Source organism: Oncorhynchus tshawytscha, linkage group LG28 (assembly GCF_018296145.1).
Source record: "Oncorhynchus tshawytscha isolate Ot180627B linkage group LG28, Otsh_v2.0, whole genome shotgun sequence".
NCBI classification, from domain to species: domain Eukaryota; kingdom Metazoa; phylum Chordata; class Actinopteri; order Salmoniformes; family Salmonidae; genus Oncorhynchus; species Oncorhynchus tshawytscha.
Genome location: NC_056456.1, coordinates 32,617,557 through 32,634,329, shown reverse-complemented (window position 1 = coordinate 32,634,329; position 16,773 = coordinate 32,617,557). Strand labels below are relative to the sequence as shown.

Sequence of the window (16,773 nt, the reverse complement as noted above, 5' to 3'; positions counted from 1 at the left end):
AATGAATTACAAATGAAAAGCTGAAATGTCTTGAGTCAATATGTGTTCAATCCCTTTGTTGTCTTGTTGGTGGTGTCTTGTTGCAAACAGGAGGAATATTTTTGAATATTTTTTTATTATGTACAGGCTTCTTTCTTTTCACTCTGTCAATTAGAGTAGTATTGTGGAGTAACTACGACGTTGTTGGTGTTTTAGAGTTTAATGGCTGTGACAGAACACTAAGTGTTTTATAGTCACGACTGGCCTCATGGTGAAATGAGGGCAGTCGTGTGATTTCCTTTCTCTCCGTCAACTGAGTGGGGAAGGACGCCTGTATATTTGCAGTGACTGGATGTATTGATACACCATCCAAAGTGTAATTAAGAACTTCACCATGCTCAAAGGGATGTGCAATGTTTTTATTTATTTATTTATTTTTTTACTCCTCTACCAATAACTTCCCTACTTTGTGAGGCATTGGAAAACCTCCCTGGTCTTTGCGTTGAATTTGTGTTTGGAATTCACTGCTCTACTGAGGGACCTTACAGATAATTGTATGTGTGGTTGTCATTTAAAAACAATGTTAAACACTATTATTGCATACATAGTGAGTCCATGCAACTTATGTGACTTGTTAAAAAAATCTTATTCCTGAACTTATTTAGGCTTGCTATAACAATTGGGTTGAATACATATTTACTCAAGGCATTTCAGCTTTTCATTTTCTTGACATTATGGGGTATTGTGTGTAGGCCAGTGTCAAAACATTCCCAAAAGAATCTATTTTAAATTCAGGATGTGATACAATAAAATGTCTAACAAGTAAAGAGGTGTCAATACTTTTTGAAGGCGTTGTGGAAACCATCAGATAAGACCACAAAATAATTTAAGTTTGTAGACTCCAACTGTTCACTGTTGTATAATGGGAGTCATTTGAGTTCAGTCAGACAGAGCAGCTCCTACCCTATAACAAAGAGAGAGGGAGAGATATTCTTATCCCCTGAGGAGCTGACAGAAAGAGACAGCCCCATGACTCTAGTGCCTCCACAACCAGTGTTCTTATTGTGTCCCATCTCCTCCCACCACCCCCCATCTCCTACCCCCATCTCCTCCCACCACCACCCCCCAACTCCTCCCCTAACCCCCATCTCCTCCCCTAACCTCCCATCTCCCCCTCTAACCTCCCATCTCCTCCCCTAACCCCCATCTCCTCCCCTAACCCCCATCTCCTCCCCAACCCCCATCTCCTCCTCTAACCTCCCATCTCCTCCTCTAACCCCCATCCCCTCCCCCCCATGCCCCCCCCCCCCACACCCTATCTCCTCCCCCCACACTCCACTCTCATAGGGTATATATATATATATACAGCGCTCTGCTCTCTGAAGCATCGTTCCTAGGAAGAGTGAGTTTTCTGTGCTCAGGGTGGAGTTTAACAGCGGAGAATAGAGGAGCACTTTAGGACATTGCTTCGTCTATGTGGTAGTCTATACAGGGGATGGAAGATGCTTCTAACACTTGTCAGTTAGTACTTAAGTTACTCAGTATTCTAGTTTTAAGTTACTCAGTTAGTACTTTAATTTGGTCCCAGGTCCTACAGATCCTGAGTTTTTTGCGGGTAGTGCAGTAGCATTATGGGGGCACGGTTGTGCACTGTTAGGTGGACGCCAGATGGAGGGTGTCTAGAATGTGTGTGAGTTCCCGGTGTGATATCTGCATGTCTGTGACAGTGTATTGGATTTGATCTGTGAGGATATGCCTACTAACGTGTGTGTATTCCAGTCAGCTGTCGTCTGAGATAAATACGTGTCGTGGGGAGCTGTCATCCATGGAGCAGGAGCTGCAGAGGCTGCGGAGAGACACCAGTATGAATTCCTCCCAGCTCAGCTACGTGGAGGAGACCCTGCAGAAGACCCAGGGCCTACTGGAGGAGAAGAACGACACGGGTAGGACACTGGGGGGGCGGGGGTGTTTTAGATCATTCCTTTTTTCTTCATTTCTTCATTCATTAGGGCCCATTTCCTTTAGACTTCTGTGATTCTAGAACTGAACTGAACAAAGAACGTTCATTGTGGAAACCCTCTCTTCCCCTTCTCCCCTTCTCCTCCCCTTCTCTTCCCCTTCTCCTCCCCTTCTCTTCCCCTTCTCCTCCCCTTCTCTTCCCCTTCTCTTCCCCTTCTCCTCCCCTTCTCTTCCCCTTCTCCTCCCCTTCTCTTCCCCTTCTCCTCCCCTTCTCTTCCCCTTCTCTTCCCCTTCTCCTCCCCTTCTCCTCCCCTTCTCTTCCCCCTCTTCCCCTTCTCTTCCCCTTCTCTTCCCCCTCTCTTCCCCCTCTCTTCCCCCTCTCTTCCCCCTCTCTTCCCCCTCTCTTCCCCCTCTCTTCCCCCTCTCTTCCCCCTCTCTTCCCCCTCTTCCCCCTCTCTTCCCCTTCTCTTCCCCTTCTCTTCCCCCTCTCTTCCCCTTCTCTTCCCCCTCTCTTCCCTTCTCTTCCCCCTCTCTTCCCCTTCTCTTCCCCTTCTCTTCCCCTTCTCTTCCCCTTCTCTTCCCCTTCTCTTCCCCTTCTCTTCCCCTTCTCTTCCCCTCTCTTCCCCTTCTCCTCCCCTTCTCTTCCCCCCCTCTCTTCCCCTTCTCCTCCCCTTCTCTTCCCCTTCTCTTCCCCTTCTCTTCCCCTTCTCTTCCCCTTCTCTTCCCTTTCTCCTCCCCCTTCAGTTGTGGACTTGGAGGAGAAGCTCCACTGCTGTGAGGAGGACAGGCGGACCTCTGTGCAGCATGTGAAGGATCTGGAGGGACAGCTACAGGAGGTGCGCGATGAGATGCACGACACCCTAGAGAAACTACAGGAGCTGAGAGACCTGTTACAGGCCACGCAGCTTGGCGCAGATGAACGACAGATTTCATTGGAGAAACTGTCCGCCGAGCTCAGGTGAGCCTCTCTGCCAACCGCCCGACACACACACACACACCATGACCGGTGGTCTCCATTTGTTGCTTCATTGAAGAAGACAGGTTTCCCCTCAAACCTTTAGGAAATGCTTCTTAAACAAAATCATCTCCAAACAGACAAAAGTCCCCCTCCCCAAGTAAGGTCAGGGGAAAATGTAATAAAATGACTGCATGGCAATTTGAAGGTGAAGGTATTTCATTTCTAAAACCTATTTCATTACACATTTCATTGAAGAAGCGCTGCCAGCACACCGGAAGTAACACGTGCTGTCTATGGACAGTGTAACCATGGCAACCGCTGACCTGCCGAGCGCTGTGGATTTGTGTCTGCGACTTCGTTGACAGACCGATTTGGGAAGACTGGATCCAAAGTCCTGCGTTTTGTTTTGGTTTTAACAAAATGAAAACATTCTTTAGTCAGATTTAATAATCATTGATTTTGGATGACCTTGTTTGTCTTTTTACTGTGACTTTTTACTACATAAAAAAGGAAATATGATATGTGTAATATGTATATACTATTTTTTTAAAGTACATATTACGTACTGTGCATAACTTATTTGTTGAGAATTAGGTGCAATGCTGAAAACGTAGCTCCTATTTACACTGAATCCTGACGTGATCATCATCATCATCATCATCATCATCAAGGGAAAGCCTCCGTTTCAAGAGGAGGAGGCTAACTGCACTATACAGTGGCAGGCTGAGTTGGTCTCTGTCATTCATTATATGGATCATTCTATTTGTATTATATATTTCAGAATGTATTGTTTTTAGAATGTATAAATTGTGTTTTCTTATGAGGCTTTGTCGCAGTGCGGAGAACAAAGAGCAGTTGCTTTGGACACACACACACACACACACACGGATATCAAGCACCCGTGATGAGTCATAAATCATTTGATACACATGATCTCTTTGTGTACATAGAGACACAGAACAGGATATTAGATTTTACGTCCTGTTCTCCATTCCAAATACAATATCACTCTTGTCTGTCTGGTATGGAGTTAATGCCCTCTGTTTGATACCAACCAGCCACATCTTTGGCTAACATCTTTGTCAAATACACAGTTGTCCCCCAGCCAGCATGACTTGAAAAGTTGACAGTGTCACCACTGTCAAAGGGCACGCTCTAACCGGGTTTATGTTATGGGGATTATTGTGAAGCTTTGACATGTATACACGTGGATCGTCTCTCATTCAAACATAATGACAACTACAGCAACACCTGATGATCTGTAAAATCCTATTGAACAGCTACTGTGCTGTAACTCCTCCCCTCAGGCATGGATGCAGTAGAATTGAAGTTAAACTAAAGGCATCAAAAAGACTACGTTCTGTGACTGAGTACAGGCTGTCTGAGGGGATCAGAATCACTTATCTGGGTCACACACTGATTCATCTCTCCTGGACAGAACTACCTAAACATGAACATCTGACCAAATTGCGTGAGATTTTTTGTTATGGGTTAACTGAGATTACACACTGACTAGTTATTTAGGATGCAAGGTGATTTGTTGATCAGTGACTCGGACTGCGATGCAGTTCATCTCAAACGCACACAACATCTCTGCATTACAGTCGCAAGTAGTTTTCCTTTGATTCCCTCCTGTGTGTGAAACAAAATGCCCTTTACTCAGAGGTGATCAGATGAGATCTTGAGTGCGTGTGTGTGATTTCACAGTTGTGCCGGTGCTTCTGGGTAGGTTCCCCAGCTCCACATAACATGCCTTCAGATCCACCGTGTGTGTGTGTGTGCGTGTGTGTGAGGCAACATTAACTGTGTGGCATGCCATAGTATATTTAATTTGAATGGCCAAAGTCTTAATGGATGGAATTATAAGAAATAAGGCCTTTCTCTCTCTGTGTGTGTCTCCCTCCTCTTCCTCAGCTGGGCCAGTTGGACGTGGTCATCAGAGACCATACCCTGGAGATAGACAAAAAGGCTCAGTCCCTACAGCAGACTGGACCAGAGAAAGAGGTTAAAGACTGAGACAGACATCATAAAGGCCACATTACACTCATTTGGAGTTGTTGTTGGCCCTGGAAACCACATACTCTCCATTCTGGTATAGTGATAAATGTGAAGAGCTGTTGATGAGTTATGGTATTATTATACTGATGGATGGAGAGATGAGTTATGGTATTATTATACTGATAGATGGAGGGAGAGATGATTTATGGTATTATTATACTGATGGATGGAGAGATGAGTTATGGTATTATTATACTGATGGATGGAGGGAGAAATGAGTTATGGTATTATTATACTGGTGGATGGAGAGGTGAGTTATGGTATTATTATACTGATGAGGGAGAGGTGAGTTATGGTATTATACTGGTGGATGGAGGGAGAGATGAGTTATGGTATTATTATACTGGTGGATGGAGGGAGAGATGAGTTATGGTATTATTATACTGATGAATGGAGAGGTGAGTTATGGTATTATTATACTGATGAGGGAGAGATGAGTTATGGTATTATTATACTGATGGATGGAGGGAGAGGTGAGTTATGGTATTATTATACTGATGGATAGATGGAGGGAGAGGTGAGTTATGGTATTATTATACTGATGGATGGAGGGAGAGGTGAGTTATGGTATTATTATACTGATGGATAGATGGAGGGAGAGGTGAGTTATGGTATTATTATACTGATGGATGGAGGGAGAGGTGAGTTATGGTATTATTATACTGATGGCTGGAGGGAGAGATGAGTTATGGGATTATTATACTGATGGATGGAGGGAGAGATGAGTTATGGGATTATTATACTGATGAATGGAGAGGTGAGTTATGGTATTATTATACTGATGAATGGAGAGGTGAGTTATGGTATTATTATACTGATGAGGGAGAGATGAGTTATGGTATTATTATACTGATGGATGGAGGGAGAGGTGAGTTATGGTATTATTATACTGATAGATGGAGGGAGAGGTGAGTTATGGTATTATTATACTGATGGAGGGAGAGGTGATTTATGGTATTATTATACTGATGGATGGAGGGAGAGATGAGTTATGGTATTATTATACTGATGGATGGAGGGAGAGATGAGTTATGGGATTATTATACTGATGGATGGAGGGAGAGATGAGTTATGGGATTATTATACTGATGGATGGAGGGAGAGATGAGTTATGGGATTATTATACTGATGGATGGAGGGAGAGGTGAGTTATGGTATTATTATACTGATGGATGGAGGGAGAGATGAGTTATGGGATTATTATACTGATGGATGGAGGGAGAGATGAGTTATGGTATTAGTATACTGATGAATGGAGGGAGAGATGATTTATGGTATTATTATACTGATGGATGGAGGGAGAGGTGAGTTATGGTATTATTATACTGATGGGTGGAGGGAGAGGTGAGTTATGGTATTATTATACTGATGGATGGAGAGATGATTTATGGTATTATTATACTGATGGATGGAGGGAGAGGTGAGTTATGGTATTATTATACTGATGGAGGGAGAGGTGAGTTATGGTATTATTATACTGATGGATAGATGGAGGGAGAGGTGAGTTATGGTATTATTATACTGATGGATAGATGGAGAGAGAGGTGAGTTATGGTATTATTATACTGATGGATGGAGAGGTGAGTTAGGTATTATTATACTGATGGAGGGGTGAGTTATGGTATTATTATACTGATGGATAGATGGAGAGAGAGGTGAGTTATGGTATTATTATACTGATGGATGGATGAGAGAGGTGAGTTATGGTATTATTATACTGATGGATGGAGAGGTGAGTTATGGTATTATTATACTGATGGAGGGAGAGGTGAGTTATGGTATTATTATACTGATGGAGGGAGAGGTGAGTTATGGTATTATTATACTGATGGATGGAGGGAGAGGTGAGTTATGGTATTATTATACTGATGGATGGAGGGAGAGGTGAGTTATGGTATTATTATACTGATGGATGGAGGGAGAGATGAGTTATGGTATTATTATACTGATGGATGGAGGGAGAGGTTGATGGTATTATTATTCTGATGGATAGATGGAGGGAGAGGTGAGTTATGGTATTATTATACTGATGGATGGACTGATGGATGGGGGAGAGGTGAGTTATGGTATTATTATACTGATGGATGGGGGGAGAGGTTTATGGTATTATTATACTGATGGATGGAGGGAGAGGTTGATGGTATTATTATACTGATGGATGGAGGGAGAGGTTGATGGTATTATTATACTGATGGATGGAGGGAGAGGTTGATGGTATTATTATACTGATGGATGGAGGGAGAGATGAGTTATGGTATTATTATACTGATGGATGGAGGGAGAGATTGATGGTTGTGTACCTGAAGTATTGTTCTGACAAAACACCACCAGTAACATCATAACATCATTTCATGGAGTTCAGTCTCCAGTTACCTTTCAGAACCATCTGAAACCATAAACTGGTCCCAGATCAGCTTCAGATATCTGATTTGACCATCTAGGAGTAGGCACCCTCTACCTGACCTTTGACTTATTGCTCCAGGACTCTGCAGCAGAGCCAGCACCTGTGTCTTGGGAGAGAACAACACAAGAACTCCAGAGGACGGTTGGGGGAGCTGCAGGATACACTCGCTGGGAGAGCCTGTGCAGAGCGATGGAAAGCATCACGCAACATGCCAGGGGCAAGGCGAAACCTTCATTTTGTTGCTGTTTATGAAAGGACATACCCAAATGAAACCATGCATTCTTTCTGTGTTGTATCCATAACACAACGAAGTGTGGTATTTCTGTCAATTTTACTATGGCTAGAAGATGACCTGTGTGTTGTCTTCTATAGGAGGCACAGGTGTGTGGTTCAGGCAGAGGTCAGACTGCAAGCCACTGTCTCCTCTGTGCAGCTGGAGGAGAGAGAACGGCAGGTACAACAGGGCCCAACAACGGTCTTTGTAGTGTCTGTCAGTCGTTTTCTCTCTCTTTGTTTCAGTCAGTCTCTTTCTCTCTCTGTTGCTGTCTCTGTCTGTCTCTCTGTTGTTGTCTCTCTCTTTCTCTCTCTGTTGCCGTCTCTGTCTGTCTCTCTCTCTGTTGTTGTCTCTCTCTTTCTCTGTTGCTGTCTCTCTCTTTCTCTCTGTTGCTGTCTGTCTGTCTCCGTCTCTCTTTCTCTCTCTGTTGCTGTCTCTCTCTTTCTCTCTCTGTTGTTGTCTCTCTCTTTCTCTCTGTTGCTGTCTCTCTCTTTCTCTGTTGCTGTCTCTCTCTTTCTCTCTGTTGCTGTCTCTGTCTGTCTCCGTCTCTCTGTTGTTGTCTCTGTCTCTCTTTCCGTCTCTCTGTTGCTGTCTCTGTCTCTCTCTTTCTCTCTCTGTTGCTGTCTCTCTCTCTCTTTCTCTCTCTGTTGCTGTCTCTCTCTCTCTTTCTCTCTCTGTTGCTGTTTCTCTCTCTCTTTCTCTCTCTGTTGCTGTCTCTCTCTCTCTTTCTCTCTCTGTTGCTGTTTCTCTCTCTCTTTCTCTCTCTGTTGTTGTCTCTGTCTCTCTCTTTCTCTCTCTGTTGCTGTCTCTCTCTCTCTTTCTCTCTCTGTTGCTGTTTCTCTCTCTCTTTCTCTCTCTGTTGTTGTCTCTGTCTCTCTCTTTCTCTCTCTGTTGCTGTTTCTCTCTCTTTCTCTCTCTGTTGCTGTTTCTCTCTCTCTTTCTCTCTCTGTTGCTGTCTCTCTATTTCTCTCTCTGTTGCTGTCTATGTCTGTCTCTCTTTCTCTCTGTTGCTGTCTCTCGTTTTCTTTCTTTGTCAGTCAGTCAGTCTCTCACACAGTCACTATCTTTGTCTTTCTCCTCAGTTCCCTCTGTCTCTCTCTATCTCTACTGTTCTGCTCTTGGATATCAAATCTATTCCACAGTTCCTCTTTCACTTTGTTTCTCTTTTTTTCCCTAATCACCTGTTCTCTTTATTTCTGTAATCACCACTTATCTTACAGTGGGGCAAACAAGTATTTAGTCAGCCACCAATTGTGCAAGTTCTCCCACTTAAAAAGATGAGAGAGGCCTGAAATTTTCATCAAAGGTACACTTCAACTATGACAGACAAAATGAGAGAAAAAAAATCCAGAAAATCACATTGTAGGATTTTTAATGAATTTATTTGCAAATTATGGTGGAAAATAAGTATTTGGTCACCTACAAACAAGCAAGATTTCTGGCTCTCACAGACCTGCAACTTCTTCTTTAAGAGGCTCCTCTGTCCTCCACTCGTTACCTGTATTAATGGCACCTGTTTGAACTCAGGGGCACCTCAGGGGTTTGTGGTATATGAACAGCCTAGTGAACAGCCTAATGGTGTTTGAGTGTCTTTGCGCCTGACCTGATATGTTGAAAGTGTTTGCAAGTAGTTGATGTTCGAGAGGGACTCAAACAACAGAGATGATGTTGTGCTGCTGCAAACTGTTTATTATGAATGATTATATATCTTTACTTTTCTAAGTTTTTATTGATATGCCTCGAGTGTCTAATGAGACAGTTCATTTTTTTACGATTTCGATTTGATTGCACATACTGTATCAAGTTCAGCCTGTTCTCAGCAATTCTCCTGAACCCGTTGTACCCAGGCTCATAAAATCACTTTCTGTCTTTGGCAGCTGAAAGCGTGTAACCTCTAGCTCTAATCTCTGCTTAATGTTCTGCAAATCATCTCACTATGAATAGTATTAATTTCACTGTGTTCTAGTCCAAATCTACACTATGTCAAGGTTTTACTCAGACTTTTTCTAATGCATTATTAATTACTGGTAGAATTTGCTTTGAGGGCTGAGCTTGTGTAAAAGAACGTTAGTGACTGAATTCATGTGTATGTGGTAACTGGTACCGTTAGGCCTTGTTACATTTGAAAGGTTGAGTAATGTACCCACGTTTTTACTTGTGTTCTACAATATACAGTGGGGCAAACAAGTATTTAGTCAGCCACCAATTGTGCAAGTTCTCCCACTTAAAAAGATGAGAGAGGCCTGTAGTTTTCATCACAGGTACACTTCAACTATGACAGACAAAATGAGAAAAAAAATCCAGAAAATCACATTGTAGGATTTTTAATGAGTTTATTTGCAAATTATGGTGGAAAATAAGTTGCACAATTGGTGGCTGACTAAATACTTTTTTTGCCCCACTGTATGTTCTGAAGATCTGCATTTAAAAAAATATGCAATCATTGTACTTTTAGATATCTACAGTTACATTTATGAACCTCTTAAAAAGGACTTTGTTCCTTAATTTTCTTCCTTCTGTGCGGTTATATTTTATGACTTTGATCAGTGCGAACATTGAATGCTAAAATCTCGTGGACCTTTTTACTTAAACAAATAAAACTGATATCAGTTCTTAAAGCCGCCTATGCAACTTAAGTCTCGAAAGACAATTGTTTTTGTATTTCAATCACTTGACCGCAAGATTGGCATCAGCAACAAACCGCAACAATATTTTGGTTTCTTCTGACTCTGGCCTTTTTATTTTTTATTTCAGGTGATATTTATTTAACCTTTTACTCCTCAGAACTGTGCACTTAGTGTCATGACTCCCGCCGAAGTTGCGACAGGAGACGAGGAGCGCGCAGGACTTTGCCATGGAGTTCCGGACCTTGGCGGCATGAGCGGGGTGGAACGACAGGGCTTTGATGGACCACTTCCGTTGTAGCCTCAGGGAGGACGTCCGCAGGGAGCTAGCGTGTCGGGACACCACCATCTCATTGGATGAACTGATGGACATGTCCATTCGTCTGGACAACCTGCTGGCTCCCCGCAGGCGTCCGGAACAAGACCTGTTGATTCCACCCCCAGGCCCTCCTGCTCCCATCCTCATGGAGTTAAGAGGGGCTGCATCAAGGAGTTTCCTCTTGCACTAGTTGTGGTCAGCGAGGACACACGGCCGACCAGTGCTGGAGGAGCTCGTCTGGGAGTCGGGAGGGCAGGCGGAGCACTACTCGTTCACCCCAGGTGAGTCCGCATCAGACTCACCCAGAGCTTCCTGTCGGCCATATGTTTGTGCTAACCTCTTTCCCTGGGTTTTCTCCCTCTCTACAGCATAAGGCGCTAGTCGATTCAGGCGCAGCTGGGAAGTTCATGGTTCATGGGCTCGTGCTAAGACTAGGGATTCCCCTGGTATCGTTAGACCAACCTTTTCTCATGCACTCCTTAGATAGCCGACCATTAAGGTCAGGGCTGGTCAGGGAGGCCACGGTGCCACTGGACCTGGTAACGCAGGGGGGTCATAAGGAGCGGATTAGTCTATTCCTTATCGATTCACCTGCATTTACAGTGGTGCTGGGAATTCCTTGGCTAGCTCATCACAACCCAGTTATTTCATGGAGCCGGGGGGCTCTTCGAGGGTGGTCAGAGGAGTGGTCAGGCAGGTGTATAGGAGTTTCCGTAGGTGCGACTACGGTGGACAGTCCAGACCAGGTTTCCACTGTGCGCATTTCCTCTGAATATGCCGATTTGGCTATCGCCTTCTGTAAGAAGAAGGCGACCCAATTACCACCCCATCGTCGAGGGGACTGTGCGATAAACCTCCTGGAGAACGCTGCACTTCCTCGGAGTCACGTGTACCCATTGTCCCAGGAGGAGACAGTGGCTCTGGAGACATATGTCACTGAATCTGACATCTATGGAGCAGGGGTACATTCGGCCCTCCACGTCACCCGTCTCCTCGAGCTTCTTTTTTGTGAAGAAAAAGAAGTCTGCGGAGGTCTGCGTCCGTGCATTTATTATAGAGGTCTAAATTCCATCACAGTGGGTTTGGTTACCCACTACCTCTCATCACTACAGCGGTGGAATCATTTCACAGGGCACGTTTCTTCACAAAACTGGACCTGAGGAGTGCGTATAACCTGGTGCGTATCCGGGGAGGAGATGAGTGGAAAAACGCATTTAGTACTACACCTGGCCATTATGAGTACCTCGTCATTCCATATGGGTTGAAGAATGCTCCAGCCGTCTTCCAATCTTTCAGAGACGAGATTCTCCGAGACCTGCATGGGCAGGGAGTGGTAGTGTACATCGATGACATCCTGATCTATTCTGCCACAGGCGCCACGCACGTGTCTCTGGTGCGTAAGGTACTTGGGCGACTGCTGGAGCATGACCTGTATGTCAAGGCTGAGAAATGTGTGTTCTCCAAACAAGCCGTTTCCTTCCTGGGTTATCGCATTTCCACCTCCGGGGTGGTGATGGAGTGTGACCGCGTTCCAGCCGTGTGTAATTGGCCGACTCCGACCACGGTAAAAGAGGTGCAGCGGTTTTTAGGGTTTGCCAATTACTCCCAGAGGTTTATCCGGGGTTTTGGTCAGGTGGCTGCACCCATTACCTCACTGCTGAAGGGAGGACCGGCGCGCTTGCGCTGGTCAGTGGAGGCGGGCAGAGCTTTCAGTCATCTGAAGGAGCTGTTCACCAATGCGCCAGTGTTGGCGCATCCGGAACCCTCTTTAGCGTTCATAGTGGAGGTGGACGCGTCCAAGGCTGGGGTAGGGGCCGTGCTGTCTCAGCGCTCGGGCGCGCCACCAAAGCAAAACTATGACATGGGGGACAGGGAGTTGTTAGCTGTAGTCAAGGCTCTGAAGGTGTGGAGACATTGGCTTGAGGGGGCTAAGCACCCTTTTCTTATCTGTACTGACCATCGTAATCTCGAGTATATCCGGGCAGTGAGGAGACTGAATCCACGTCAGGCTAGATGGTCCATGTTCTTTACCCGGTTCCACTTCACCATCTTGTACCGGCCAGGCTCCCAAAACACTAAAGCCGACGCACTGTCCCACCTATATGATACCGAGGAGCGGTCCATCGAGCTGACCCCCATCCTTCCACCTTCATGTCTCATGGCACCGGTGGTATGGGAGATGGACGCAGAGATAGAGAGGGCATCACGGTTGGAGCCTGCCCCCCCCCCCAAGTGTCCAGCAGGGGCTCAGTACGTGCCGCGGGGTGTCCGTGACAGGTTAATTCGTTGGGCTCATACTCTACCCTCCTCGGGTCATCCTGGCATCGAGAGGACAGTGCGGAGTCTTAGGGGGAGATACTGGTGGCCCACATTGGCGAAAGCCGTGAGGTTTTATGTCTCCTCCAGCTCGGTGTGCGCTCAGAGCAAAGCTCCTCGACACCTGCCTAGAGGGAAGTTACAGCCCCTCCCCGTTCCACAACGGCCGTGGTCACACTTGTCGGTGGACTTCCTCACCGACCTTCCCTTGTCCCAGGGAAGTACCACGATCCTGGTCGTTGTGGATCGGTTTTCTAAGTCCTGCCGTCTCATCCCGTTGCCCGGTCTCCCTACGGCCCTGCAGACTGCGGAGGCCCTGTTTACCCATGTCTTCCAGCACTACGGGGTGCCTGAGCACATTGTCTCTAATCGGGCTCCCCAGTTCACATCCAGAGTTTGGAGGGTGTTTATGGAGAGGCTGGGGTCTCGGTCAGCTTGACCTTGGGTTTCCACCCCGAGAGTAATGGGCAGGTGGAGCGAGTAAACCAGGATGTGGGCAGGTTTCTGCGGTCGTATTGCGGGACCGGCCAGGTGAGTGGACGAGGTATGTTCCTTGGGCAGAGCTCGCTCAGAACTCCCTTTGCCACTCTTCGACTAACATGTCTCCCCTCCAGTGTGTGTTGGGCTACCAGCAGGTCCTGGCCCCATGGCATCACAGCCAGACCGAAGCTCCTGCGGTGGAGGAATGGGTGCAGCGCTCAAAGGACACCTGGAAAGCCGTCCAGGAATCGTTGAGACTGGCTGGGGAGTGGCAGAAGAAGAGCGCTGACCAGCACCGCAGTGAGGCCCCGTGTTCGCACCGGGGACCGGAAGCTGGGGCCGCAGTGTGTGGGGCCATTTAAAGTCCTGGGGAGGATAAACGAGGTGTGTTATAGGTTACAACTTCCTACTTATTATCGTATTAACCCCTCGTTTCATGTGTCTCTCCTCAGGCCGGTGGTGGCTGGTCCCCTACAAGAAGGTGAGGTGCCTGAGGTCCCTCTAGACATCGAGGGGTCCCCGGCGTACACAGTACGTACCATTCTGGACTCGAGATGCCGGGTGAGGGGCCTACAGTACCCCGTGGACTGGGAGGGGTACGGTCCGGAGGAGAGGTGCTGGGTACCGGTGGGGGACATTTTGGACCCTTCACTCCTGTGAGACTTCCACCGCCTCCCCCGGATCGCCCGGCACCTCGCCCTCCGGGCCGCCCTCGAGGTGGGCGTACTGTCACGACTCCCGCCGAAGTTGGCTCCCCCGCCTGTTCGGGCGGTGCTCGGCAGTCGTCGTCACCGGCCTACTAGCCGCCACCGACCCCTTTTTTCTGTTAGTTTTATCTTATTAGTTGCACCTGTTCCGATTTGTGTTTTCTTCATTTGCTTCCCTATTTAAGCATGTGAAACCCGCCCTTTATTGTGCGGGATTATTTTGTGTTCATGTTTGTGTCGTAGGTGTTGTTGTGCTCCGGACCGTGTTACCCTGTGTTTTGGGTTGGTCAGTGTTTTGCACCCTGTGTTTTGGGTTGGTCAGTGTTTTGGGCCCTGTGTTTTGGGTGGGTCAGTGTTTTGGGCCCTGTGTTTTTGGGCATTACCATTTTTGTGCCGGAATAAAGTGCATTTTCCCCCTGGAACTCTCTGCACCGGATTCCTACCTACACACCTAGTCAGCCGTGACACTTAGCCAGACGTCTGCTGGTACAGCCAAGCTCACCTAGAACCCACTCAGGATATGCTCAGCAACTTTACTCTATGTATGATGTACTCAAAATTTGGAATATTATTGTTATTGATGGAACATTGGAACATTTTCTGTGGTGTCAGTATTTCATTGAAGTTCATTTTAAAGAAAATGTAGCGTTCATTTAGTTATTCCTCTGTAACTGGTTGTTTTCAAAATGCTGCAGTTAAGTCCATTATGCTACAGGGTCACAAATGTCTTAGTTCATCTGAAAACATGATCTTCCACTTATCTCATGAAGTGTTTTTTATATTTTTAGTTCCCTTCACCTCTGAGGGGTTTGGTTCAATACAGAAGACACATTTCATTTGAATGCATTCAGTTGCACAACTGACTATGTGTAACGGCATTCCTCCTCCTCTTCTGAGGAGGAGTAGCGAGACGGATCGGAGGACCAATGCGCAGCGTGGTAAGTGTCCATAACGTTTTATTTTAAGATATAAACTGAACACTATGAAAATACAAAACAATAAACGTGTACATGAACGAAACCGAAACAGTACCGTGTGGCAACAAACACTCACACGGAAACAAACACCCACAACTCAAAAGTGAAACCCAGGCTACCTAAGTATGATTCTCAATCAGAGACAACTAACGACACCTGCCTCTGATTGAGAACGTGGTCATCTCTGGCGATCATCATTGACATGATACAAGGATAGTTTATATTTATTCGTATATGTATACGTTTTATTCCAAAGATGAATGTGTCCACCCTGAAGTGGCAGTTTCGAGACAACTGGAAACTCTGGGGGAAATGAGGTCAAATCATGACGACGGTGATCTTCAGGTTGGAGATCTAGAAAGATGCCAGAGTTTCCGTATAGTAGGTATGTTGGTGGGTTGTATAGTAGGTATTTTTGGGTAGTTATGTTGGGGGCAGTATAGTAGGTATGTTGGGGGTAGTATAGTAGGTATGTTGGGGGTAGTATAGAAGGTATGTTGGGGGTAGTATAGAAGGTATGTTGGGGGTAGTATAGAAGGTATGTTGGGGGTTAGTATAGTAGGTATTTTTGGGGGTAGTATAGTAGGTATGTTGGGGGTAGTATAGAAGGTATGTTGGGGGTTGAATAGTAGGTATTTTTGGGTAGTTATGTTGGGTGGCAGTATAGTAGGTATTTTTGGGGTAGTATAGTAGGTATGTTTGGGGGTAGTATAGTAGGTATGTTGCTTTGGGGGCAGTATAGTAGGTATGTTTGGGGTAGTATAGTAGGTATGTTGGGGTAGTATAGTAGGGGGGCAGTATAGTAGGTATTTTTGGGGTAGTATAGTAGGTATGTTGGGGGTAGTATAGTAGGTATGTTTGGGGGTAGTATAGTAGGTATGTTTGGGGGTAGTATAGTAGGTATGTTGGTGTAGTATAGTAGAAAAGAAACATCCTCTCACTGTCAACTGTGTTTATTTTCAGCAAACTTAACATGTGTAAATGTTTGTATGAACATAACAAGATTCAACAACTGAACAAGTTCCACAGACATGTGACTGACAAAAATTGAATAATGTGTCTCTGAACAAGGGGGGTCAAAATAAAAGGAACAGTCTGTAGCTGCATTAAGTACTGCAGTGCATCTCCTCCTCATGGACTGCACCAGATTTGCCAGTTCTTGCTGTGAGATGTTTTCCTAATCTTCCACCAAGGCACCTGCAAGTTCCAGGATATTTCTAGGGGGAATGGTCCTAACCCTCATCCTCTTATCCAACAGGTCCCAGACGTGCTCAATGGGATTGAGATCCGGGCTCTTCGCTGGCCATGGCAGAACACTGATATTCCTGTCTTGCAGGAATTCACGCACAGAACGAGCAGTATGGCTGGTGGCATTGTCATGCTGGAAGGTCATGTCAGAATGAGCCTGCAGGGCACAAACCCACCGTCGCTGGACCAGACAGGACTGGCAAAAAGTGCTCTTCAATGACGAGTCGCGGTTTTGTCTCACCAGGGGTCATGGTCGGATTCGCATTTATCGCCTGCCTTACAACATGCTTACAAACCCTCAGTCCAGCCTCTCTCAGCCTATTGCGGACAGTCTAAGCACTGATGGAGAGATTGTGCGTTTCTGGTGTAACTCGGCCAGTTGTTGTTGCCATCCTGTACCTGTCCCGCAGGTGTGATGTTCGGATGTACCGATCCTGTGCAGGTGTTGTTACACGTGGTCTGCCACTGTG

General features: G+C 46.0%; 1 protein-coding gene across 3 annotated transcripts; it reads left to right on the top strand.

Moving 5' to 3' along the window:
- Positions 1 to 1,377: 1,377 nt before the first annotated feature.
- LOC112227092 (coiled-coil domain-containing protein 18-like) lies at positions 1,378 to 14,999 on the top strand. 3 transcript variants are annotated; one of them, XR_006080175.1, is made up of 7 exons: positions 1,378 to 1,669; positions 1,759 to 1,922; positions 2,683 to 2,896; positions 3,155 to 4,900; positions 7,437 to 7,812; positions 10,417 to 10,856; positions 14,867 to 14,999. XR_006080175.1 is itself a non-coding variant. In XM_042307822.1 (4 exons), exons 1-4 carry the CDS (start codon positions 1,611 to 1,613, stop codon positions 4,854 to 4,856), a joined length of 483 nt encoding a protein of 160 aa, XP_042163756.1. In that variant the 5' UTR covers positions 1,378 to 1,610; the 3' UTR covers positions 4,857 to 5,973. The 3 variants fall into 3 exon arrangements, 2 of the variants coding, with proteins under 2 accessions (XP_042163756.1, XP_024247698.1); XM_042307822.1 differs by lacking the exons at positions 7,437 to 7,812; positions 10,417 to 10,856; positions 14,867 to 14,999 and having other exon boundaries at positions 4,811 to 5,973; XM_024391930.2 differs by lacking the exons at positions 7,437 to 7,812; positions 10,417 to 10,856; positions 14,867 to 14,999 and having other exon boundaries at positions 3,152 to 5,973.
- The last annotated feature ends 1,774 nt before the right edge of the window (positions 15,000 to 16,773 follow it).